The 25625-nt window shown below is 41.8% G+C and overlaps 1 protein-coding gene across 2 annotated transcripts in view; it reads right to left on the reverse strand.

Moving 5' to 3' along the window:
* LOC135511106 (pro-neuregulin-3, membrane-bound isoform-like) overlaps nucleotides 1-25625 on the reverse strand; it is a 430704-nt gene that overhangs the window by 156339 nt on the left and 248740 nt on the right. For both annotated transcript variants that reach the window (XM_064932644.1, XM_064932643.1), the window contains exon 2: nucleotides 23855-23984. In XM_064932644.1, coding sequence (XP_064788716.1) covers nucleotides 23855-23984 — 130 coding nt within the window. The remainder of the gene's footprint in view (nucleotides 1-23854; nucleotides 23985-25625) is intronic.

Raw genomic sequence — 25625 nt, forward strand, 5'->3', positions numbered from 1 at the left:
TATGTTTTACATTGTAGAATAATAGTGAAGACATCAAAACTATGAAATAACACATATGGAATCATGTAGTAATCAAAAAAGTATTAAACAAATCAAAATATATTTTATATTTGAGATTCTTCAAATAGCCACGCTTTGCCTTGATGACAGCTTTGCACACTCAGGCCCATGCTTTTCCTTCACTCTGCAGTCCGATTCATCCCAAACCATCTCAATTTGGTTGAGGTCAGGGGATTGTGGAAGCCAGGTCATCTGAAATAAGATGTTTATTTATTGTATTTTTTTTTTTACAAATGTGCAAAACTTTTAGTAAAACCTGTTTTATCTTCGTCATTATGGGGAATTTTATGTAGATTGATAAGAATTTAAAAAATTCAATCCATTTTAGAATAAGGCTGTAACGTAAAAAAATATATGGAAAAAGTCAAGTGATTTGAATAATTTCCGAATGCACTGTATATCCTACTACCAGTCACTTTTTTATGTATATGCCCACCTAAACCACTCCAGTACCCCTGCACATTGAATAAGGTACTGACACTGACCTGTATATACAGCCACTCCAGTGTCCCTGCATACTGAATAAGGTACTGACACTGACCTGTATATACAACCACTCCAGTACCCCTGCACATTGAATAGGGTACTGACACTAACCTGTATATACAACCACTCCAGTACCCCTGCATATTGAATAAGGTACTGACCTGTATATACAACCCCTCCAGTACCCCTGCACATTGAATAAGGTACTGACACTAACCTGTATATACAACCACTCCAGTACCCCTGCATATTGAATAAGGTACTGACCTGTATATACAACCACTCCAGTACCCCTGCACATTGAATAAGGTACTGACACTAACCTGTATATACAACCACTCCAGTACCCCTGCACATTGAATAAGGTACTGACACTAACCTGTATATACAACCACTCCAGTACCCCTGCACATTGAATAAGGTACTGACACTAACCTGTATATACAACCACTCCAGTACCCCTGCACATTGAATAAGGTACTGACCTGTATATACAACCACTCCAGTACCCCTGCACATTGAATAAGGTACTGACACTAACCTGTACAACCACTCCAGTACCCCTATACAACCACTCCAGTATGCCCTGCACATTGAATAAGGTACTGACACTGACCTGTATATACAACCACTCCAGTATCCCTGCACATTGAATAAGGTACTGACACTAACCTGTATATACAACCACTCCAGTACCCCTGCACATTGAATAAGGTACTGACACTAACCTGTATATACAACCACTCCAGTATCCCTGCACATTGAATAAGGTACTGACACTAACCTGTATATACAGCCACTCCAGTACCCCTGCACATTGAATAAGGTACTGACACTAACCTGTATATACAGTACCCCTGCACATTGAATAAGGTACTGACACTAACCTGTATAAGGTACAGCCACTCCAGTACCCCTGCATATTGAATAAGGTACTGACAATAACCTGTATATACTGATACCAACCTCAGTACCCCTGCACATTGAATAAGGTACTGACACTGACCTGTATATACAACCCTCCAGTCCCCTGCAGTAATAAGGGACCCTGACCTGCACATTGAATAATAAGGTACTGACTGTATATACAACCCCTCCAGTACCCCTGCACATTGAATAAGGGACTGACACTGACCTGTATATACAACCACTCCAGTATCCCTGCACATTGAATAAGGTACTGACACTAACCTGTATATACGGCCACTCCAGTATCCCTGCACATTGAATAAGGTACTGACACTAACCTGTATATACAACCACTCCAGTACCCCTGCACATTGAATAAGTTACTACTGACACTCCAGTACCTGTATATACAGCCACTCCAGTACCCCTGCATATTGAATAAGGTACTGCATATACAACCCCTCCAGTATTGAATAAGGTACTGACAACCACTCCAACCTGTATATACAGCCACTCCAGTACCCCTGCACATTGAATAAGGTACTGACACTGACCTGTATATACAACCACTCCAGTACCCCTGCACATTGAATAAGGTACTGACTCTAACCTGTATATACAACCCTCCAGTACCCCTGCACATTGAATAAGGGACTGACACTGACCTGTATATACAACCCCTCCAGTATATTGAATAAGGTACTGACACTAACCTGTATATACAGCCACTCCAGTACCCCTGCACATTGAATAAGGTACTGACACTAACCTGTATATACAGCCACTCCAGTACCCCTGCATATTGAATAAGGTACTGACACTAACCTGTATATACAGCCACTCCAGTACCCCTGCACATTGAATAAGGTACTGATGCATATACAACCACTCCAGTACCCCTGCACATTGAATAAGGTACTGACACTAACCTGTATATACAACCACTCCAGTACCCCTGCACATTGAATAAGGGACTGACACTGACCTGTATATACAACCCCTCCAGTACCCCTGCACATTGAATAAGGTACTGACTCTAACCTGTATATACAACCCCTCCAGTACCCCTGCACATTGAATAAGGTACTGACACTGCCTGTACTCCAGTACCCCTGCACATTGAATAAGGTACTGACACTAACCTGTATATACAACCACTCCAGTACCCCTGCACATTGAATAAGGGACTGACACTGACACTCCAGTACCCCTGTATATACAACCACTCCCCTGCATATTGAATAAGGTACAACCCCTCCAGTACCCCTGCACATTGAATAAGGTACTGATACTAACCTGTATATACAACCACTCCAGTACCCCTGCACATTGAATAAGGTACTGACACTGACCTGTATATACAACCACTCCAGTACCCCTGCACATTGAATAAGGTACTGAACCCTGTATATACTCCAGTACCCCTGCACATTGAATAAGGTACTGACACTAACCTGTATATTGACACCCCTGCACATTGAATAAGGTACTCTGACACCCTGTATATACAACCACTCCAGTACCCCTGCACATTGAATAAGGTACTGACCTGTATATACAGCCACTCCAGTACCCCTGCATATATAAGGTACAACCCCCTCCAGTACCCCTCCAGAATACCCCTGCATATACAACCACTGAATATACAACCACTCCAGGACACTGACCTGTATATACAACCCCTGACATTGAATAAGGTACTGACCTGTATATACAACCACTCCAGTACCCCTGCACATTGAATAAGGTACTGACACTGACCTGTATATACAGCCACTCCAGTACCCCTGCACATTGAATAAGGTACTGACACTAACCTGTATATACAGCCACTCCAGTACCCCTGCATATTGAATAAGGTACTGACAACCCCTCCAGACTGTATACAACCCCTCCAGTACCCCTGCACATTGAATAAGGTACTGACACTATGTATATACAACCACTCCAGTACCCACATTGAATAAGGTACTGACACTTGAATAAGGTACTGACACTAACCTGTATATTGAATAAAGGACAACCCTGTATATACAACCCCTCCAGTACCCCTGCACATTGAAAAAGAACACTAAGGTACTGACATTGAATAAGGTACTGACTCTAACCTGTATATACAACCCCTCCAGTACCCCTGCACATTAAATAAGGTACTGACACTAACCTGTATATACAACCCCTCCAGTACCCCTGCATATTAAATAAGGTACTGACACTAACCTGTATATGCAACCACTCCAGTACCCCCGCACATTGAATAAGGTACTGACACTGACCTGTATATACTTGCATTCTCGTGTTTCTTTAACTCACATCATAGATATTCTGTGGTTTTTATTCAGACATACACTACCTTTAAAAAATGTGGGTTCACTTAGAAATGCCCATGTTTACGAAAGAAAAGCACATTTTTTGCACATTAAAATAACATCAAATTGATCAGAAATACAGCGTAGACATTGTTAATGTTTTAAATGACTATTGAAGCTGAAAAGTGCTCATTTTTAATGGAATATCTACATATGCGTACAGAAGCCCATTATCAGCAACCATCACTCTTGTGTTCTCATGGCACATTGTGTTAGCTAACCCAAGTTTATAATTTTAAAAGGCTTATTGATCATTAGAAAACTTTTTTGCAATTATGTACTCATTAGTGTGTACTCTCAACAGAGTACATAGTATCAGCATTTGTGGGTTCGATTACAGGCTCAAAATGGCCAGAAACACAGAACTTTCTTCTGAAACTCATCAGTCTATTCTTTTACTGAGAAATGAAGGCTATTCTATGCAAGAAATTGCCAAGAAACTGAAGATCTCGTACAACGATGCGTACTACTCCCTTCACAGAACAGCACAAAATGGCTCTAACCAGAATAGAAAGAGGAGTGGGAGGCCCTGGTGCACAACTGAGCAAGAGGACAAGTACAAGCCCTCAACTGGCAGCTTCATTAAATAGTACCCGCAAAACACCAGTCTCAACGTCAACAGTGAAGAGGTGACTCCGGGATGCTGGCCAGTTTGCGCTGTTCTATGAAGGGAGTAGAATATGTAGATATTCCATTAAAAAAATCTGCCGTTTCCAGCTACAATAGCCATTTACAACATTAAACATGTCTATACTCTATTTCTGATCAATTTGATGTGATTTTCATGGACAAAAATGTTGTTTTTCTTTCAAAAACAAGGACATTTCTAAGTGACCCCAAACTTTTGAAGAGTAGTGTATATTTTGTATTCTATTTTCTTTTATTATCTATATTATTATTATTACTCAAGGTAAGAATTTCACTGTACTGTTTTACACATGTATGCTGTGCACATGGCAAATAAACTTTGAAACTTGAATACAAAAAAATGGTTTGTCTAATATTAGAAACTAATGGACTCAAGTTCTTGCTGTCTCCTCTATGGTGCTCTCTCAACCATAAATGTCTTTGTTGTGTTTGTGTATGTACATGACCTCAGCATAATGTCCATTATGTAAGTGCAGTTCAAAAACAATTTCATAACCACCACAAGTACCCGTGGAGGCATCTGCCATAGCGCTGAATGGAAATCACTGTACAGTGTGGAAATGGTGCCAATCCTGCTGCCCCCAATGCAAGCAACCTTTTAGCGACATCACCAAGCACTATGTACTCTGTGTATGCACTCACTTTAACATCATGCGTCAAGTGATGATGGCAAAACATAAGCCCACCTCTAACATAGTAGGAGCTCATTGTTCCTTCTTGGAACAACAGGGCTTTGATTAGATCATAACATGAAGACAGTGACAGATGTGAACACAGAAGCAGGGACATGATGAATAAGAAGACAGGTAGACGGAAGCAGACAGGCCTCCACGCCATGAAAAATCAATCAATCCCCCTCTTCTCTTCGCGCCGAAAGCTCGAAAAAATACCTGATAGATAGCTACGCTGCTTGATAGATACGTCTAACCTTTTGGCGATGCATCGTCTCAATGTAATGGGCCTCAAATTAAAACCTACATCTGAAGATAGCTCTAAGGTAGCAGTTACTATGCTTGTTAAATATTTCAGCATCTGCTGTCTTCGTTTCCTATCACTGTTAAACAAAGTCTCCTGGCCTGTAATCTTTCATGAAAGTTCTCTCCCTGCTTTCCTTATTTTCTGACACTTCTTCCCAATATCTCCTTCTTCCCAATATCTCTAATTCTCCTTGTCTGCTGTAGGCTACAATGCACCTCTGTTTCTTCTAGGATAACGCTTCTCGAGGTTTAATGTTTTTTTTTTATATATATATTCTTTTAGGTTTGTGGATGTTTGCCCCAATTTTTTTTTATTACTACTTCTCCCCCCTAACTGTGTTTATTTTTAGTAAAAGCACTCTATCTTGCAAAGGGGCTATACTAACTCAATAAGAGTTTGGGCAAAAGGAGGGAACATTTGCATACATTTGCATGTCATTAGCACATCAAACCTTCTGACTTGAAAGGGACGCCTTGATTATAAACACCACAAAATTATGTCTCCTTCCTCTCTCTCTCTCTCTCTCCCTCTCTCTCTCTCTCTCTCTCTCTCTCTCTCTCTCTCTCTCGCTCTCTCTTCCTACTTCTTTCTTTCTTTCCCTACCTCTCTTTCTTATATCATCACTGTATGTACATGAATGTATGTGGTTTTCTGCATGTCTGAGTCAGACTATATGAATAAAGTCTGCTGCTTAATGTTATTCCTTAACATCTAATAAACCTTTCTCCATTGCTATGACGACCTCTCTTCAGCCCTCCTGATGACAGCAGTGGGGTTGACAGCCTAGAAGGTAATTGAGAGATAACTACTAGTTGTCAGAGGAAGGTTCAACTAGACAACCATCAGCACAGTTCTCATGTTGAAGAATATCTCTAAAGCGACAAGGATGGATACAGATACCATGCCTGTTCATGCATGAGACTAAGCTACATCCAAGTGAAGGATAAATGTAATGCAACACGTGAAGTGGGTGTGAGTAGGTGTGAGCATGCAAACACATTTCTCTCTGTCACGCCCTGACCTTAGTATTCTTTGTTTTCTTTATTATGTTGGTTAGGTCAGGGTGTGACATGGGTGATATGTGTGTTTTTGTCTTATTCTAGGGTGTTTGTACTGTCTAGGGTTTTTTGTAGATTTATGGGGTTGCTTTCATCTAGGTGTTTATGTTGGTCTATGGTTGCCTAGATTGGTTCTCAATTAGAGTCAGGTGTTTATCGTTGTCTCTGATTGGGAACCATATTTAGGCAGCCATCTTCTTTGGGTATTTCGTGGGTTACTGTCTATGTTATGTTGCACGTTAGCACATTGTTTATAAAGCGGTCACGTTTGTCTTATTTGTTTTTTTGTTTAAGTGTTCTTCGTGTTCTTCATTAAATAAAGAAGAATGTATTCTAACCACACTGCGCTCTACTCCTTCTGACGATCGTGACAGAATAACCCACCAACAATGGACCAAGCAGCGTGGTTACGGACAGCAGGAGCAATCAAAGTACTTCTGGACTTGGGAGGAGATTCTGGACGGCAACGGACCCTGAGCACAGCCAGGGGAATATCGCTGTCCCAAAGCAGAGCTGGAGGCAGCGAAAGCAGAGAGTCGTCGGTATGAGGAGGCAGCACGGCGGCGCGGCTGGAAGCCCGAGTGGCAGCCCCAAAACATTTCTTGGGGAGGGCACACGGGAAATGTGGTGAAGTCAGGTAGGAGACCTGCGCCAGCTCCCCGTGCTTACCATGGAGTGAGAAGGCATTGTACCGGGCAGGCACCGTGTTATGCGGTGGAGGGCACGGTGTCCCCGGTGCGTGTGCATAGCCCGTTGCGGTACATTCCAGCTCCTCGTATCGGCCGGGCTAGAGTGGGCATCGAGCCAGGTGCCATGAAGCCGGCTATACACATCTGGTCTCCAGTGCGTCTCCTCAGGCCGGCATACATGGCACCAGCATTACGCATGGTGTCCCCGGTTCGCCTGCACAGCCCAGTGCTGGCTATTCCACCTCGCCGCACTGGCCTGGCTACGGGGAGCATTCAACCAGGTAAGGTTGGGCAGGCTCGGTGCTCCAGATCTCCAGTGCGCCTTCTTGGTCCGGTCTATCCGGTACCATCGCCACGCACCAGCCCTCCGGTGGCAGCTCCCCACACCCTGTGCGTCGCAAGATCCCAGGTTCTCCCTGTTCCTCCTCCCCGCACTCGCCCCTGAGGTGCGTGTCCTCGGCCCAGTACCACCAGTGCCGGCACCACGCACCAGGCCTACAGTGCGCCTTGTCTGTCCTGAGCCGCTAGAGTCTCCCGTCTGCACTGAGCCGCTAGAGTCTCCCGTCTGTCCTGAGCCGCTAGAGTCTCCCGTCCGTCCTGAGCCGCTAGAGTCTCCCATCTGTCCTGAGCCTCTAGAGTCTCCCGTCTGTCCTGAGCCGCTAGAGTCTCCCGTCTGTCCTGAGCCGCTAGAGCCTCCCTTCTGTCCTGAGCCGCTAGAGTCTCCCATCTGTCCTGAGCCTCTAGAGTCTCCCGTCTGTCCTGAGCCGCTAGAGTCTCCCGTCTGTCCTGAGCCGCTAGAGCCTCCCTTCTGTCCTGAGCCGCTAGAGCCTCCCTTCTGTCCTGAGCCGCTAGAGTCTCCCTTCTGTCCTGAGCCGCTAGAGCCTCCCGTCTTTCCTGAGCCGCTAGAGCCGCCAGTCTGTTTTGAGCCGCCAATCTGTCCTGAGCCGCTAGAGCCGCCAGTCTGTCCTGAGCCGCTAGAGCCTCCCGTCTGTCCTGAGCCGCTAGAGCCGCCAGTCTGTCCTGAGCCGCTAGAGTCTCCCGTCTGTCCTGAGCCGCTAGAGTTCCCCGTCTGTCCTGAGCCGCTAGAGTCTCCCGTCTGTCCTGAGACGCTAGAGTCTCCCGTCTCTCCTGAGCCGCTAGAGTCTCCCGTCTTTCCTGAGCCGCTAGAGCCGCCAGTCTGTTTTGAGCCGCTAGAGCTGCCAATCTGTCCTGAGCCGCTAGAGCCGAGAGTCTGTCCTGAGCCGCTAGAGCCGCCAGTCTGTCCTGAGCCGCTAGAGCCGCCAGTCTGTCCTGAGCCGCTAGAGCCGCCAGTCTGTCCTGAGCCGCTAGAGCCGCCAGTCTGTCCTGAGCCACTAGAGCCGCCAGTCTGTCCTGAGCCCTCAGAGCCGCCAGTCTGTCCTGAGCCCTCAGAGCTGCCAGTCTGTCCTGAGCTGTCAGTCAGCCATTAGCTGCCAGAGCCGACAGTCAGCCAGGAGCTGCCTGAGCCGTCCCTGGCTGACGGAGCCGTCAGTCAGCCAGGACCTGCCAGAGCCGTCAGTCAGCCAGGACCTGCCAGAGCCGTCAGCCAGCCAAGAGCTGCCAGAGCTGTCAGCCAGCCAGGAGCTGCCAGAGCCGTCAGCCAGCCAGGAGCTTCCCCTCAGTCTTGAGCTACCCCTCAGTCCTGAGCTACCCCTCAGTCCTGAGCTACCCCTCAGTCCTGAGCTACCTATCAGTCCTGAGCTACCCCTCAGTCCTGAGCTGCCCCTCAGTCCGGAGCTGCCCCTCAGTCCGGAGCTGCCCCTCAGTCCTGAGCTGCCCCTCAGTCCAGTGGGGCCCTTTATTGGGTTGCCAGTCCTAGGTTGGCGGCAAGGGTCGCCGTTCCTAGGAGGTTACAAAAGCGGACTAAGACTATGGTGGAGTGGGGTCCACATCCAGCACCCGAGCCACCGCCGTGAAAGAGGCCGACCCGGACCCTCCCCTTTAGATTAGGTTTTGCGGCCGGAGTCCGCACCTTTGTGGGGGGATACTGTCACGCCGTGACCTTAGTATTCTTTGTTTTCTTTATTATTTTGGTTAGGTCAGGGTGTGACATGGGTGATATGTGTGTTTTTGTCTTATTCTAGGGTGTTTGTACTGTCTATTGATCTATTGTACTGTCTGTTTTTGTAGATTTGTGGGGTTGTTTTCATCTAGGTGTTTATGTTGGTCTATGGTTGCCTAGATTGGTTCTCAATTAGAGTCAGGTGTTTATCGTTGTCTCTGATTGGGAACCATATTTAGGCAGCCATCTTTTTGGGGTATTTCGTGGGTTATTGTCTATGTTATGTTTTTTTATTTATTTTTTTATTTTTTTATTTCACCTTTATTTAAGCAGGTAGGCTAGTTGAGAACAAGTTCTCATTTGCAACTGCGACCTGGCCAAGATAAAGCATAGCAGTGTGAACAGACAACACAGAGTTACACATTGAGTAAACAATAAACAAGTCAATAACACAGTAGAAAAAAAAGGGTCTATATACATTGTGTGCAAAAGGCATGAGGAGGTAGGCAAATAATTACAATTTTGCAGATTAACACTGGAGTGATAAATGATCAGATGGTCATGTACAGGTAGAGATATTGATGTGCAAAAGAGCAGAAAAGTAAATAAATAAAAACAGTATGGAGATGAGGTAGGTATAATTGGGTGGGCTATTTACCGATAAGACTATGTACAGCTGCAGTGATCGGTTAGCTGCTCAGATAGCAGATGTTTGAAGTTGGTGAGGGAGATAAAAGTCTCCAACTTCAGCGATTTCTGCAATTCGTTCCATGTTGCACGTTAGCACATTATATAGCGGTCACGGTCGTCTTATTTGTTTTGTTGTTTTTGTTTAAGTGTTCTTCATGTTCAAGAAGAATGTATTCTAACCACGCTACGCTTTGGTCTACTCCATACGACGATCGTGACACTCTCTCCTTGTGTTTGTAGCCTACTTAACAAGCAATAACTAGCTTTCCAATGGGTGCAGATAAGGAAGGTCGTTCAAAGGCGCAGAATAATTCCTTTAGTGAGCCTCATGGCCAAAGAACCTAATATTCTGAATCACCTCAGTTGTGGGTGTTAATTGGAAATGCCCTGCTATTTATCAAACCCAGCATGTTAACACACTTGCACAATTATCTTGTTGAATCATATTAATTAGAAAGAACAATGACGTCAACACTAATCAATTGAAACTTCAAGAGGTGGGGAAATTGCATTCTGACTGAACTTTCGCCTTGAGCAGGAAACAGGCCTGAAATAACACAGTGATCTTAATCTCAGGCTAATCAGGTAGAATGATTAGCCAAAGTGGATTTGTTGGGGAGGGTCATGATAATTTCACGCCCACACATTCCCCACCGGTTATTAGAAAAAGGCTCTCTGTCTGTAGTTTGCCTTTACTGCTTTATTAGAAAAAGGCTCTCTGTCTGTAGTTTGCCTTTACTGCTTTATTAGAAAAAGGCTCTCTGTCTGTAGTTTGCCTTTACTGCTTGTAGTCCATACAGTATATACTGTACACAAATGCATATACAGTGGCAAGCACACATACTGTATTTATATAGAGTGGGTGCTGAGTCACTGTTCAGGTAAGAGGGCAACATCATCTTGGTCGTTGCTCTGAATAGAGGGGTTTCAATTACTGCCATGAAGACCTTTTTCTATAGTGAAACAAGTCTGTGCAGAGAATGAGCCTCAGCGGAAGTGTTTAAGGGATAGTTTGCGGTTTTGGCAATGAGGCCCTTTTTCTACTTCCCCAGAGTTTCATTTTTTTATTACCAATGCTTATTTGAATTTAAAGGGATATTTGTGGATTTTGGCAATGTCAGAGAAATGTTTATGTCTGCTTTCATGTATGACGGAAGTTAGTGGTAGTTTCGTGGCCAATGCTAACTAGTGTTAGCGCAAAGACTATAGACTTCCAGTCATTACGCTAACACTAGTTAGAAATTGCACTAACACTAGTTACAGTAGCAACTTCCTTCAAACTTCACACAGATAAATAAAAGTGTTATCCACAAGTTAATCTAACTCTGACTCATTGCCAAAATCCCAAACTATCACTTTAAACTCAAATAAGCACTGATAATAAAAAATAAATTAAAAAGAGATATGACTCCTTACACTTGAGTGTGTTGATCTAACCTTGTACAGAGGGCTGATTACAATAGGCAAGTGAACATCAGGTATTTAATTACCAGTAATTGCATTTGCTTTAATCAGAGTGTCTCTGATATACAAGACTATGAGCATGTGCTCTGCAAACATTACCATACTTAAATCAAAATGCAGATAAAGCTGATTCTACCCTCCCTCTCCTCTGTCTATTCCCATCCCGGTCGTCTCTCCCTCTTCCGTTTTGCTGGCATACTGAGTGTACTTAATCAAGTCTGTGAGGGTTAATTTACAGACACTCTCTGTCTTGCTACAATATTTGGACTCTTATCCTAATTTTCTCCAACCTTGAAAACATGCATCTGCATCAGAAGCACTCATTACTCAGAGAGGGCTCAGGCGAGCCCCCACTGATACACAATCAATTTCACGCTCCGATGGCATTAAGAACAGACAAGAAAAAGAGGGGAGATATTTCAATTTTTTTTTACTGAAGCAGATGGGTTTTTCATGCAGCCGAGATACAGACAGGGAGCAGAATGGATCTGCTGTTTGTTTACCACTCATGGCTCACACACACACACACACACACACACACACACACACACACACACACACACACACACACACACACACACACACACACACACAACCCCAAGGCTTACCCATCAAGGCTGACTGTATGGAATAACAGGGAGTCAAAAAACAGTACACCACATAATGCAATTGTCCCCATCCATATACCGGACACACTCTTGTGCTCAGGTGCATTGTAGGTACTCAGGAGCTCCCTGTGGAAATTATCAGGTGAGGGGAAGAGAGGTTATATATTTAAAACGAGCAGCTTCACTTAATGTCCTCTAGGCTGGCGTCAATCAAATCACTGTCTGATGTCCCTGAACACACATGGAAATTCCAGGGTTATGGTAAGTGTGAATGGAGAAAAGTTGAGAGAATTGGAATTGAATCCTTCTCAATGTCTTTGGCAACAGTACACAGTTAGAAAACCATCAGGAAGGAAGATCCGAACACATACATATGCAGGATCTTCATTTGAGCCAATTTGCTAGAGCAGGAAAAAAATCGTACAGCAAGAGGAAACGTGAATTATTATAATTAATGGACATTTTTGTAAGGGTTGATAAATTTCAATTTTGACATTTCTAAGAGGAAATTAAAAACTTCAGAAGCCTTTTTAAACCTCAAATATGTTATCAAATTAAGATTCTATATCTGTGTGTTTTCCTTCCCTCCCTCTTCGCCCTGATCTTTGGTGGAGTGTAAAAAAAACTGTTTTCTGGAACAGCAGTTTGCTCCAGGAGTTACTCTGCTTGTTATCTAACTCAAATGTCAATCGAGATGATGAGTGCTGTCAGACATGACTGAAAGGAGCCCAAACTTTCTCAGAAAAACAGTATATCATTATTTGATAGAGAATGCAGGTTTTTTTTGCCAGAGGCTACACAACACTGATTGTCCTCATAGGACCTCCTCGGGGCATAGGACTTGTCCTTTGGAGTGAAACCGTTGCAATGAACCAAGTCATTGACTTAAATGAAGCTAAGGCTTCACATGCCTAGTTCTCGGAAATCATTTTCTCAGCCCTTTTATCATGGACACAGACTCCTCGACACCACTACCATTCCAGTCCCCCACATCAGTCTAAAATAAAACGTAAGAACTCAAAGTAGTTGTAGGCCTAGTTACTTTGTGTAAGCCCAAGACACCAGAGTCCTGCCCATACTGCTATCCCTCAGTGCAACTGATCAATGAATAACAAATGGCTTGGTGAGGCAATAGAAAAGACAGCCATCTGTTTAGATTTTCTCTACATTGATCTTAGCCTGGTCCCAGATCTGTTTGTGCTTTTGCCTACTCCATTGTCATTGTCAGGGAAAAGAAACAGACTGGCAACAAGGCTACTAAATTCTTGCTCAGCGTGCTGGATATTTTGTAAAACTGCAGACTGACTGTCTGCGTCAAGTGTGTGTCTGTGTGAGCATGTGTGTGTGTAAGCGTGTGTGTGTGTAAGCGTGTGTGTGTAAGTGTGTGTGTAAGTATGTGTGTGTGTGAGAGAAAGATAAGCCAGAAGGCATGTACATGTAAAGTTCTCTCCAGTAAGCTTAGGTTTTGTAACATGTTTGCAATGTGTGTTGGAAACAATATTTAATTGCACCAAAATTATGCTGAAGTTTGATCATTCATTTCAGATAAAAAACCCTTTTCTACCAGGGAGAAGCAGACAGCCCCAACTGCATGGCGTCTCAGCCTCAGTAATATTGGCAGGGGCTTTGCAGGGATCTCAGCTCTCGTTTCCAACCTGCACTGCCGCACAGTGACAGATGGGATTGCCTTTTTCCGTTCCACGGCAGCGAGGAAGGCTTAACGTCTCCTTGTTACTAACTAGACGGAGGCCCTTACAGTGGGTTGACGCTGAAAAATAAATCGAATTCCCGCCCCAAAGATATAATAAATAAACACGGTTGTGTGTTCAAGCCCTGGGTCTCTCTTATCTTAGACCAGGCCTGGCCTGGCTGACACACAATTAGGGACTGATTGTTATTCAAGTAACCACTAGGGGGTGGAGTAGAGAGAGAGAGAGAGAGAGAGAGAGAGAGAGAGAGAGAGAGAGAGAGAGAGAGAGAGAGAGAGAGAGAGATCCACAAAACAAAGCAACACTTTTTCATTGAAATCCATAACAAAATAAAAATACAAGTTGCATTATTTGCCTCAGAGAGAGTTCATCCCCTCCGGTTGACAAACAACATCATTGTTCACTAAAGCTGTCATTACAGTCAATAACTGTAATTTCGATGTGAACCCAAACGTCTTCCTGACCATTTTCAACTGAAACTGTTCAACGTGAGCTGTGTTTAGCTAGCAAATGTGTTGCTAGCTTGGTTATCTCCTTGCTAGCTATCTAGTTGATCAAACAGAGCTGGCAATTGCATTTTGTCTAAACCAAAACGGTTGGATACACAAATAATAATAATTATTATTTGTGAAATCACAATGTAATGCAGTAGATGAAATGGGGTGAGTTTAAAGTTCTCAAACCATATGACAGAGGCAGCTTTAATTTGATTGGCTGTTGCATGCCATTTTAATCACGTTTGAGTTGCTATACGTAACAGCAAAGTTGCTTGAGATGATGTTACTCGTAACCTGCAACTGCAACTAAAAATGCGTGATAGTTGCTTCGTGTAACCTCAGCCTAACAGTAGTAAATGGTGGTTTGATAAACTGAATTAATAGTTTGGGATGCGGTTTTCAGCTACTTTGAGACTTATGGAAAGGGAGTTGATTGTTAATTTATGATTCTATGGAAAATTGTTGAGTTGAGGATTGTGGCTTATGGTAGAGAAATTAACATCTGTTGGACATTCCTGCAGTCAGCATACCAATTGCACGCTCCCGCAAAACTTGAGACATCTGTGGCATTGTGTCGTGTGGCAAACGTCAAATTTTAGAGTGGCCTTTTATTGTCAGCAGCAAAGGAGAAATACTCACTAACAGAAATGTAAACAAATTTGTATGCAACATTTTAGCGAAATATGCTTTTGTGTGTATGGATGTTTTATGGTTTCAGCTCATGAAACATGGGACCAACACTTTACATGTTGGTTTATATTTTAGTCAGTGTACATTCTCATTCTTCCATTTCAGATGCACTGCAGTGTTCTGTCCCTGACCCTCTCGGTCTGCTGAGGCTATTGCCTAGGGATTGTTCAATGATATACCCTTACACTTGCAGCTAGAATAGACCTCATTAACAATGTTGAGAGATGAAACTGAAATGGTAATAATATTACTTCATTGACTGGCCTTTGACTGGAAACCATGCTGACGGGCCTGATTGTTGAGAGTGCTTTCATTTCAAAGGAAAATAACAACCAATAATTGTATCATTTTCCCCCAAAAATCAAATCAGCCCTATCTCACTTAATGTTATAGAAATCATCCACACCCAGTATCTGGAATCACTGTATAATATACAACACAGTTACAGTGACTTCATGTTCTTTTTGATGCAAGGGATGTTTTATGTATTTAGGACCAAGGGACATTCCCATCCCATAAACTTAATAGAAATAACAAAGATAATAAAATAAAATAAAATTGTGTTATTGCGGGTATAGCGAAATGCTTGTAATATATATAGATACATATTTTTATAGAATACAGTGTATACATATGAAATGACTAAAGCAGTATGTAAACATTATATCAACATCATTAAAGTAACTTGTGTTCCATTATTAAAGTGACCAGTGATTCCAAGTCGTTGTATATAGGACAGCAGCCTCTAAGATGCAGGGCTGCGTAACCGAGTGGAAGCCGGCTAGTGATGGCTATTTAACAGTCTGATGGACTTAAGATAAAAGTTGTTTTTCATTATCTCGGTCCCAGCTTTGATGCACCTGTGTTGACCTCGCCTTCTGGATGATAGCGGGGTGAACAGGCCGTGGCTCGGTTGATTGATGTCCTTTTTGGCCTTCCTGTGACATTGGGTGCTGTAGATGTTCTGGAGGGCAGGTAGTTTGCCCCCGGTGATGCATTCGGCAGACCGCACCATCAAGGTGCTTTCGGAGGAACCTAACCCTTGATGTGGAACTCTCCATCTCCCATCTGGTGTGAAGAATAATATTTTCAAGCCTTTACTGTCCGCTTGTATCAATGTGTTCAAGGCCCAGCAGCCTGCACTGCAATCTCGGCTTCCGAAAGTCTCCAGCAGTCCTTTCAGACTGTGTTGCCATGGCAACAGGTGGCGACGAAGAACAACCACCACCCGATTGGTCTTGAAAATATACCTAAAGTTAGGGTACTCCGACTTGGAGAGGACAGGTTTACGAACAGGAGGCACTGTTTTGATGCCAGTGCACCTCCATCTTGATACTTGAAAAGCATATTTTGAAAATCTGAGATGACAGTGTTGTTAAGAAAAGGCTAAGCTTGAGAGCAGGCGCATTATTTTCATTTTATTTGCGATTTTCAGAAATCGTTAACGTTACGTTATGCTAATGAGCTTGAGGCTATAACTGGATACAGGTTTTCTTCAACAACAAAACGGAGCGATTTGTCCCACACAAATAATATTCTTTTGAAAAACTGAACATTTGCTATCTAACTGAGAGTCTCCTCATTGAAAACATCTGAAGTTCTTCAAAGTTTTTTATTTGAATGATTTTCTTGTTTTTGTGAAAATGTGCTGACCTTGCTATGTTAGCAATACTCCACAAATGCTTGTTTACTGTTGAAAAGCATATTTTGAAAATCTGAGATGACAGGTCTAAGCTTGAGAGCAAATATATTTATTTCATTTCATTTGCGATTTTCATGAATAGTTAACGTTGCGTTATGCTAATGAGCTTGAGGCTATAAATAGTCCCTGGGATTGCGCAAAAGGTTAAACAACTGATTGTGTCACGCCCTGACCTCCATTCTCTATTTTGGTTAGGTCAGGGTGTGACTAGGATGGGCAATCTTGTTTTCCTATTTATTTGTTTGGCCTGGTAAATCAAGGCGCTGTCTCCTCTGAAACATTTTTAATCTTGATTTTGTATAGTTCCTGTGTATCCTGCTGTCACGGAAATGAGGAGACCAAGGCCCAGCGTGATGAATTTCAACCTCTAGTTTCCCGTATCCGGGATTCAAGCCTCAAGCTCATTAGCATAACGAAGTTAACTATTCATGAAAATCACAAATTAAATGAAAGAAATATATTCACTCACAACAGCTTTTGAAGATGATTTTCAATTTTTTCAATTTGTGTAAGAAACTCTAGGGCATTCAGCAGCATTTTCTAAAAAACAAGAAAAGCATTCAAATTTTTGAAGAACTAAATGAGGAAACTTTCAGTTAGATAGCAAATGTTCAGTTTTTCCAAAAAGATTATTTGTGAAATTGCCCGTTTTTCATCACGTTTGGCTAAGAAAAACCCTGAAAATTCATTTTGAACTTTTTTCAAATTAACAAAATCGACAGAAACATGGCAAACGTTGTTTAGAATCAATCCTCAAGGTGTTTTTCACATATGCATTTGTGGCATAATTGATAGCTTTGGAAAGAAAACACTCTTCCAATGATATGCGTTTCCACCTTGGGGAAACGACAGAAAGTGTAGGCTCATTCCTGGCACATTCACAGCCATATAAGGAGACAATGGAAAATCTTGGTTTCGAGCCTCAAAAATCCTTTTTTTAATCCAAAAATTAAAAGAGCGCCCCTATATCCAAGAAGTTAATTAACTGTTATGGCTGCTGCGAATTTCCTGGACAATGTAGTCTCTTATGGCAGTCAATCTTCCAAGCTGATATGACCTACAAATACGTCACAATCTGCTGCAGACACCTTGGGAAAGCGACAGAAAGTGTAGGCTCATTCCTGGCACATTCACAGCCATATAAGGAGACATTGGAACACCGTTTCATCTTGGTTTTGCCTGTAGCACTCTGACGTGTCCAGAAATACAAATATCTTCTCTGTGCGTGCCCTTTAACGTGAGCTTCAGGCAAAACCATGACTTGGCATCCAGGAAATCTTTGTCTTTCATGATTCCTTATATGGAAACTGCCCTTTCTGTGTTTTCTTTCCAATGCTGTCATATTTATGTCCGCCCGGTGTCCTGCGCCGATGCAAAAGTCACCTGCCAGTATTTTTCCATGGGGCACAGAGAGAGAAGCAAGCTTCCATTGCATGTCAATGAAGAGATATGTGAAAAAACAAAATTCCAAACAACGTCTTTTCGATTATTAAAATCCGGGTTTCACGTTGTAACTGCATTTTTTTATCCAAAAATTTCAGGAAACACTGCGCATTTGGTATGTGGCTGGGAGTCTCCTCATTGAAAACATCATCTTCAAAGGTAAATGATTTTAATTTGGTTATCTGGCTTTTGTGAAAATGTTGCTGTTATGGCTGTCAATTTCTATGGTTCAAAAGCATATTTTGAAAATCTGAGATGACAGTGTTTTAAGAAAAGGCTTTGAAAAACGCATTATTTTAATTTTATTTGCGATTTTCAGAAATCGTTAACAACATTTCAAATCCCGGTCCTGCTACTCATGCCAGGAATATAGTATATGCATATGATTCGTATGTGTGCATAGAAAACACTCTGAAGTTTCTAGAACTGGTTCAATGGTGTCTGTGACTATAACAGAACGAGTTCTGTGGTCAAAATCGCAAGAAAACCTGATCACAAAATCGACGAAGGAAAAATCCATCCGCCAGTCTGTGTATTGTCTATTGCACGCAATAATAGATCCTAATAGGTCCTGGGCTTGCAGTTCCTACAGCTTGCACACGATGTCGCCAGTGTAGTGATTGATGACTTATAGGCACATCCTGTCTTCGAGTCCACAGCTGGAAAAAATGGAGGGTGGAAAGTGGACTTCGTTTTCCAAACTTGTTGCTATTGAATACAGATCGCTCCGTGATAAATTTGATCGTTTATTAACGTTTACTAATACCTAAAGTTGGATTACAGAGGTAGTTTGAAGTGTTTTGTCAAAGTTTATAGGCAACTTCTTTAATTTAAAAAAATGACGTTGCGTTGGGAAACGTGACTTTTTTCCTGGATTTCACGGTGTTCATAAATGGACATTTTGGGTATATATGGACCGATTTAATCGAAAAAAAGACCCAATTGTGATGTTTATGGGACATATAGGAGTGCCAACAAAGAAGCTCATCAAAGGTAATGAATGTTTTATATTTTATTTCTGTGTTTTGGGTAACGCCGGCTACGCTAATTTCTTTGTTTACGTCCACTTCGTGTGTTTCCGGGGGCTGCATGCTATCAGATAATAGCTTCTCATGCTTTCGCCGAAAAGCATTTTACAAATCTGACATGTTGGCTAGATTCACAACGAGTGTGGCTTTAATTGAGTACCTTGCATGTGAGTTTTAATGAAAGTTTGAGTTGTATCGAGTACTATTAGTTGGCGCTCTGGAATTTCCGCTGATTTGGTTCCTGTACAGGTACAGCAGCCGTAAAAGGTTAAAGAGAGAACACTGAACAAAACTATACAAACTATAGCTACGTATATGACAATTGCATACACTCAACTAAACATAGAATAACAACCCACAAACTATCCAAGAAATATGGCTGAGAGAACACTGAACAAAACTATACAAACTATAGCTACGTATATGACAATTGCATACACTCAACTAAACATAGAATAACAACCCACAAACTATCCAATAAATATGGCTACCTAAATATGGACCCCAATCAGAGACAACGATAAACAGCTGCCTCTGATTGAGAACCAATCCAGGCAACCATAGACATACAAATACCTAGACTAGAAAACCCCATAAACATACAAAAAACATTGACAATAGAAAACTACACAAACCACCCTTGTCACACCCTGACCTAACCAAATAATAAAGAAAACAAAGATAACTAAGGTAAGAGCGTGACACCTGCAGAACTTCACGTCCGTTTTGTATTTTGTTGTTTTTTCGATGTTCATTTTAATAAAAGTAAGATGTTCGCCTACCACGCTGCACCTTGGTCTCCTCATTCAAACGACAAGCGTAACAGATTGGGTCACTGCTTGACACCAACAAACTTCCCATAATATATGGCCCTTTGCCCTCCCTAAATCGCGGCATTGAACATTTCAGCAGACTTTTAGCCCTCCATAACTGGCTACGAGACTACTGCAGCTCTGTGGGTATAACATTTGTAACAATTTTGATACCTTCTGGAAACAAAGCTCATTTTAGAAGGAGGAAGGGATCCAAACAAATCATTTTGGTTCCTGGATCCTTTCACAGCATTATAAGGCTGCGTTGAGACAACGGCTTATCAATGACCCAAGCCCAGCTCAGTTAATCCCAACCATTGTGTCTCTGAGTTGTCATAATGCTTCAGCAAATGTACATTATCCCAGGGGCATTGGAAGACACAATGTAAGTAACCTAATTACTGCCCTGAATGTCTCTGCTGATTCCACTGCTATTGTATACAGTAATCATGTGCCTATGAACCAGAGTGATGCTGTAGGCACTGAGGCGGTGTGCCCTAGTAGGAAGTCCACAGCTCACCCTGACCTAACATAAATAGCATGATCATGTCCACTTCTGCTAAGCTTCCTAGTAAAGCAATGAAAATAATCCAGCATCCCAGAAAAGTGCAAGAAATATCTCACGTTAACATATGTAGCCTAAGAAACAAGGTTCATGAAGTCAATAACTTGCTAGAAACTCACTTAGATAAGTACAGTGGTAGCAATACATGGTTATAACATCTACAGAAAATACAAACATGACAATGGGGGTGGTGTTGGGGTCTATAATAAGAACCACATTATTGTAAAGCTTAGAGAGGATCTCATGTTAAATACTGTTGAAGTAATTTTGATACATGTTCATCTGCCTAACATAAAGCCCATTATTGTGGGAAGCTGCTATAGACCATCAAGTGTTAACAGTCAGTATCTTGATAATATGTGCGAAATGCTTGATAATGTATGTGATATCAACAGAGAGGTATATTTTCTGGGTGATTTCAGTATTGAATGGCTTTCATTAAGCTGCCCACTCAACAAAAATATTCAAACTGTAACCAGTGCCTGCGACCTGGTTCAGATTATCAGTCAACCTACCAGGGTAGTTACAAACAACACAGGAATGAAATGATAAACATGTATTGATCACACATTTACAAATGCTGCAGAAATTTTGCTTTAATGCAGTGTCCAAATCCATCAGATGTAGTGATCACAATATAGTAACCATATCTAGGAAAACCAAGGTTCCAAAGGCTGGGCCTAGTAGAGTGTATACGAGGTCATACAATACGTTGTGTAGTGATTCTTATGTTGATGATGTAAATAATATTTGCTGGTCTGTGGTGTGTAATGAGGAGAAACCAGATGCTGCACTTGACACATTTCCAGTTACTAACAAGCATGCACCCATTAAGGAAGTTACTTAAATTGTTAAATCCTTTTGGATTGATGAGGAAAATTGCATGGTTGAGAGGGATGAGGCAAAAGGCATGGCAAATAAGTCTGGCAGCACAACCGATCGGCAAACATACTGCAAATTGAGAAATCATGTGACTAAACTGCAAAAAAAATAAGAATAAACTATGCTATGAAACAAAGATAAATTATATAAAAAATGATAGTGAAAAATGTTTTGGTGCTCCTTAAATACATTTTGGGGCAAAAAAGGCAAACTCAGCTCATTGAATCAGATGGCTCATTATTCACAAAACCCACTGATATTGCCAACTACTTTAATACTTTTTTCATTGGCAAAATTTGCAGAGGCATGAAATGCCAGTAACAAACGGTGATACTCCACATCCAAGTATATCTGACCAAATTATGAAAAACAAGCATTTTAATTTTGAATTCCGTAAAGTGAGTGTGGAAGAGGATTTTTTTTTTTGGGGGGGGGGGGTCTCTCAACAATGACAACCCACCGGGGTCTGACAAATTGGATGGAAAATTATGAGGATTATAGCAGACAATATTGCCAATCCTATTTGCCATATCTTCAATTTAAGCCTACTAGAAAGTGTGTGCCCGCAAGCCTTCAGGCAAGCAAAAGTCATTCCGCTACCTAAGAAAAGTAAGGCCCCCTTTACTGGCTCATGCAGCCAACCAATCAACCTGTTACCAACCCTTAGTACATTTTCTGAAAAAAAAATAGTGGTTGACCAGATGGAATGCTATTTTACAGTAAACAAATTGACAACAGACTTTTATCACGATAATAGGGAAGGACATTCAAGAAGCACATCACTTACACAAATGACTGGTGAAATTTATGATAAAAAGATTGTGGAGGTTATTTTGTTAGACTTCAGTGTGGCTTTTGACATTATCAGTCATAGTCTGCTGCTGGAAAAATGTATGTGTTATGGCTTTACACCCCCTGCTATATTGTGGATAAAGAGATACTGTACCTGTCTAACAGAACACAGAGGGTGTTCTTTAATGGAACCCTCTCCAACATAATCCAGGTAGAATCAGGAATTCCTCAGGGCAACTGTATTGGCCCCTTACTTTTTTCAATCTTCACTAATGACATACTACTGCCTTTGGGTAATGTGTGTCTATGTATGCGGATGACTCAACAATATAAACGTCAGCTACTACAGCAACTGAAATGACTGCAACACATAACAAAGAGTTGCAGTTCATTTCAGCATGGGTGGCAAGGAATAAGATAGTCCTAAATATTTCAAAAAGTAAAATAATTGTATTTGGGACAAATCATTCACTAAACCCTAGACCTCAACTAAATATTGTAATAAATAATGTGGAAATTGAGCAAGCTGTCATGGTCAAAACATAAAAAACAGATACATAAAAACATTTTCCTTAAAGTATATATTTATAAAAGTTTTAATATTACTCTCCCCACTTCAAAAAAAAAACTTAAATAGATGCAATTTTGTCCTTGAAACATTTAATTAAAGTAATGTAGAATTCCATTAATTTCTATGCAGGACTGATTCTTCTGGGGAGTGCCAATATGCCCGACAGGTGGCTTTAAAACCTCCCATTACATAGCATCAGCAATTCTGGGTTCATATAGATCATTAGGCCTACCTGAGGTGAGTTTTGACCCGAGTCAAATAACCATAAAGTAGCACTGTCTAAAACCCAGAAAATCCACTACTCTCTGAGATTCCCTTTGATGTGTTTGTGACTGTGTGTGTGTAGTACTCTTGGCAGCATTACTTCTATGTGACATACTTTCAGAGAATTGCCATGGCTGGCACAGTAACAACTCAGCATTAAAACATCAGGCCTTCGGTGACCTGGTCCCTTCAGAGCAGGTGACATAACAGAAGTCTTTGAACAGCCAGCCGACTGGAATTTCTCAGGTTATGATTTGGAAGGAGTTTGTTCTGGGATGTAATTAGAGAGGCCCAGTGTTTGAAAAGGCTAAGTGCCTCCGAGTAGTAGTCAAATAAGTACAACGACTTAAACTACTTCAGCAATTACAATTCAAATGTGGATCATGTTCTCTTAATTTCTTGGCTCATCAATTAGGAATATTAACTTATTCATTCCTCTATGCCATTGTAACTTGAGGTGGGTAAATTGTGAAGAACCTGTTCCAATGATCACTTGCACTCAGAAATGTCTTTGCTGAAATGCACAGGAGGTCTTAGATTTCAAGCTTTGAATTACAAGTGTTGCACACGGATGTAGTTTTTTTCTCTGACCACCCTTTGGGGGCAAACTTCTGTAAAAATGCCACTTTAAATCTGACAGAAAAGGGACTCTATGCACCACAGCTGGTCAACTAATAGTCACCATCAAACTCACCACCTCACAGACATGGTCCCAGATACTGTTTCTTGGGAAAAATAATGTGGAACACTTATCAGTCTATAACAGTAGACTCTCTCAATCTACCCACTCTAATGCCTCTTTCACACACACACACACACACACACACACACACACACACACACACACACACACACACACACACACACACACACACACACACACACACACACACACACACACACACACACAGTCGCCGCACCTGCAGTGTTTGTGTGGTCCACTCAGCGTCTCGATGACAAAGCATTCTCCATCGTTCAAGCAGTAGGCCAGGTCCTTCTCGTGACATTGCTTGAAATGCTCTGAGACCAATGGAGGAATGGTGGGTGATGCTGCAGGGAAAATAGAGAGATGACAGGAAAGGGAGACCGAGAAAGAGAGAGAAAAAAAGAAAGAGATAATGTTAGTAAAAAAAACAAGGAACACACTTCATCAGTTCAAATTCACACGGTAAGACATGTGTTTCCTATCCAAGACTGAGTCGTAAACGACCATGCACACCACGTGTCACAAATGCAATACATAGGACTCAACAAGGCACTCCAAGAAAATAACAAATTCTCCCAACAAATTCCCCAGAAACACCCAATAATGCCAAGACGCGCTCTGCTGCAGCAGGAGTGGCCATGTGAGTGTTTTCCTATTTGCCTCCTCTGCAGGTTTCAGTAGAAGTGAAAGTGAACGTGCTGTAATACACTGTATGGAAAGTTAATACAAGGCCCAGAGTGTTTGCCCAGCTCCTGGTACATCACTGAGAGAAGATGAATGAGGAATGCTGATAATCTGACCTCCTGTGAATGTCTGCAGCGTTTGGAACTTGACTCCTCTCAATTATCAATAAGCCTGATGTACACAGAGCTTACGCTGTGGGGAGAATATCAACTTTGCCTAAGTGATGACAGTTCTATTAAAAAGCTAGGCCATGCCTCAATGGTCCTTCATACATGGGGTGTTAGCCTAGCTAAACTGGAGTTGAGCCGTGCTGTTGTGTTTTTCATTTTACGTATGCTGTTTATTATACAATGACAGTACACATTAATCAACATTTCATCTTACAAATCCATGTAAATGCGTTGAAGTTACGTAGCTAAGGAACCAATTTACATCTGTAGTCCTGCAAAGAGTTGTAAGTTAGCAGACCTAGGTTGAAATAGTATTTGTTTTCTTTCAATTACTTTCATTACACTTGATTGAGCTTGTGTGTTGCAATATAACCAATGAATTATAACCTAAAGTGCAAATCCCACCCATATTTAGACAGTATTTGAAACAAAACAACTCCTGAGGATTTAGTTCATCACACCTGGGCCTGTATCCACAAAGCGCCTCATAGTAGAAAATGGATCATAAGTGCTGAGAATAGAGACATTTTACTCCTACTCTTATGGATAAAGCTATGCATGAAGCATCTTTAGTCAGAAGAATCCCACCTAGTCTACAGACATTTACGACACCTCATGAGCTGTCCTAATTAGTTAAGTGTTACCAGCAGGTGTCTTAATAGTAGAACATTGCAGCAAGTCAGTGGTTCCGGTGCCACATACAATTGCTTTGAAGTTGTTTCTATATGATCATATTTCTACACTGAACAGAAATATACAGTGCCTTGCGAAAGTATTCGGCCCCCTTGAACTTTGCGACCTTTTGCCACATTTCAGACTTCAAACATAAAGATATAAAACTGTATTTTTTTGTGAAGAATCAACAACAAGTGGGACACAATCATGAAGTGGAACGACATTTATTGGATATTTCAAACTTTTTTAACAAATCAAAAACTGAAAAATTGGGCGTGCAAAATTATTCAGCCCCCTTAAGTTAATACTTTGTAGCCCCACCTTTTGCTGCGATTACAGCTGTAAGTCGCTTGGGGTATGTCTCTATCAGTTTTGCACATCGAGAGACTGAAATTTTTTCCCTTTCCTCCATGCAAAACAGCTCGAGCTCAGTGAGGTTGGATGGAGAGCATTTGT

The sequence above is a fragment of the Oncorhynchus masou genome, chromosome 23 (assembly GCF_036934945.1).
Source record: "Oncorhynchus masou masou isolate Uvic2021 chromosome 23, UVic_Omas_1.1, whole genome shotgun sequence".
Taxonomy (NCBI): domain Eukaryota; kingdom Metazoa; phylum Chordata; class Actinopteri; order Salmoniformes; family Salmonidae; genus Oncorhynchus; species Oncorhynchus masou.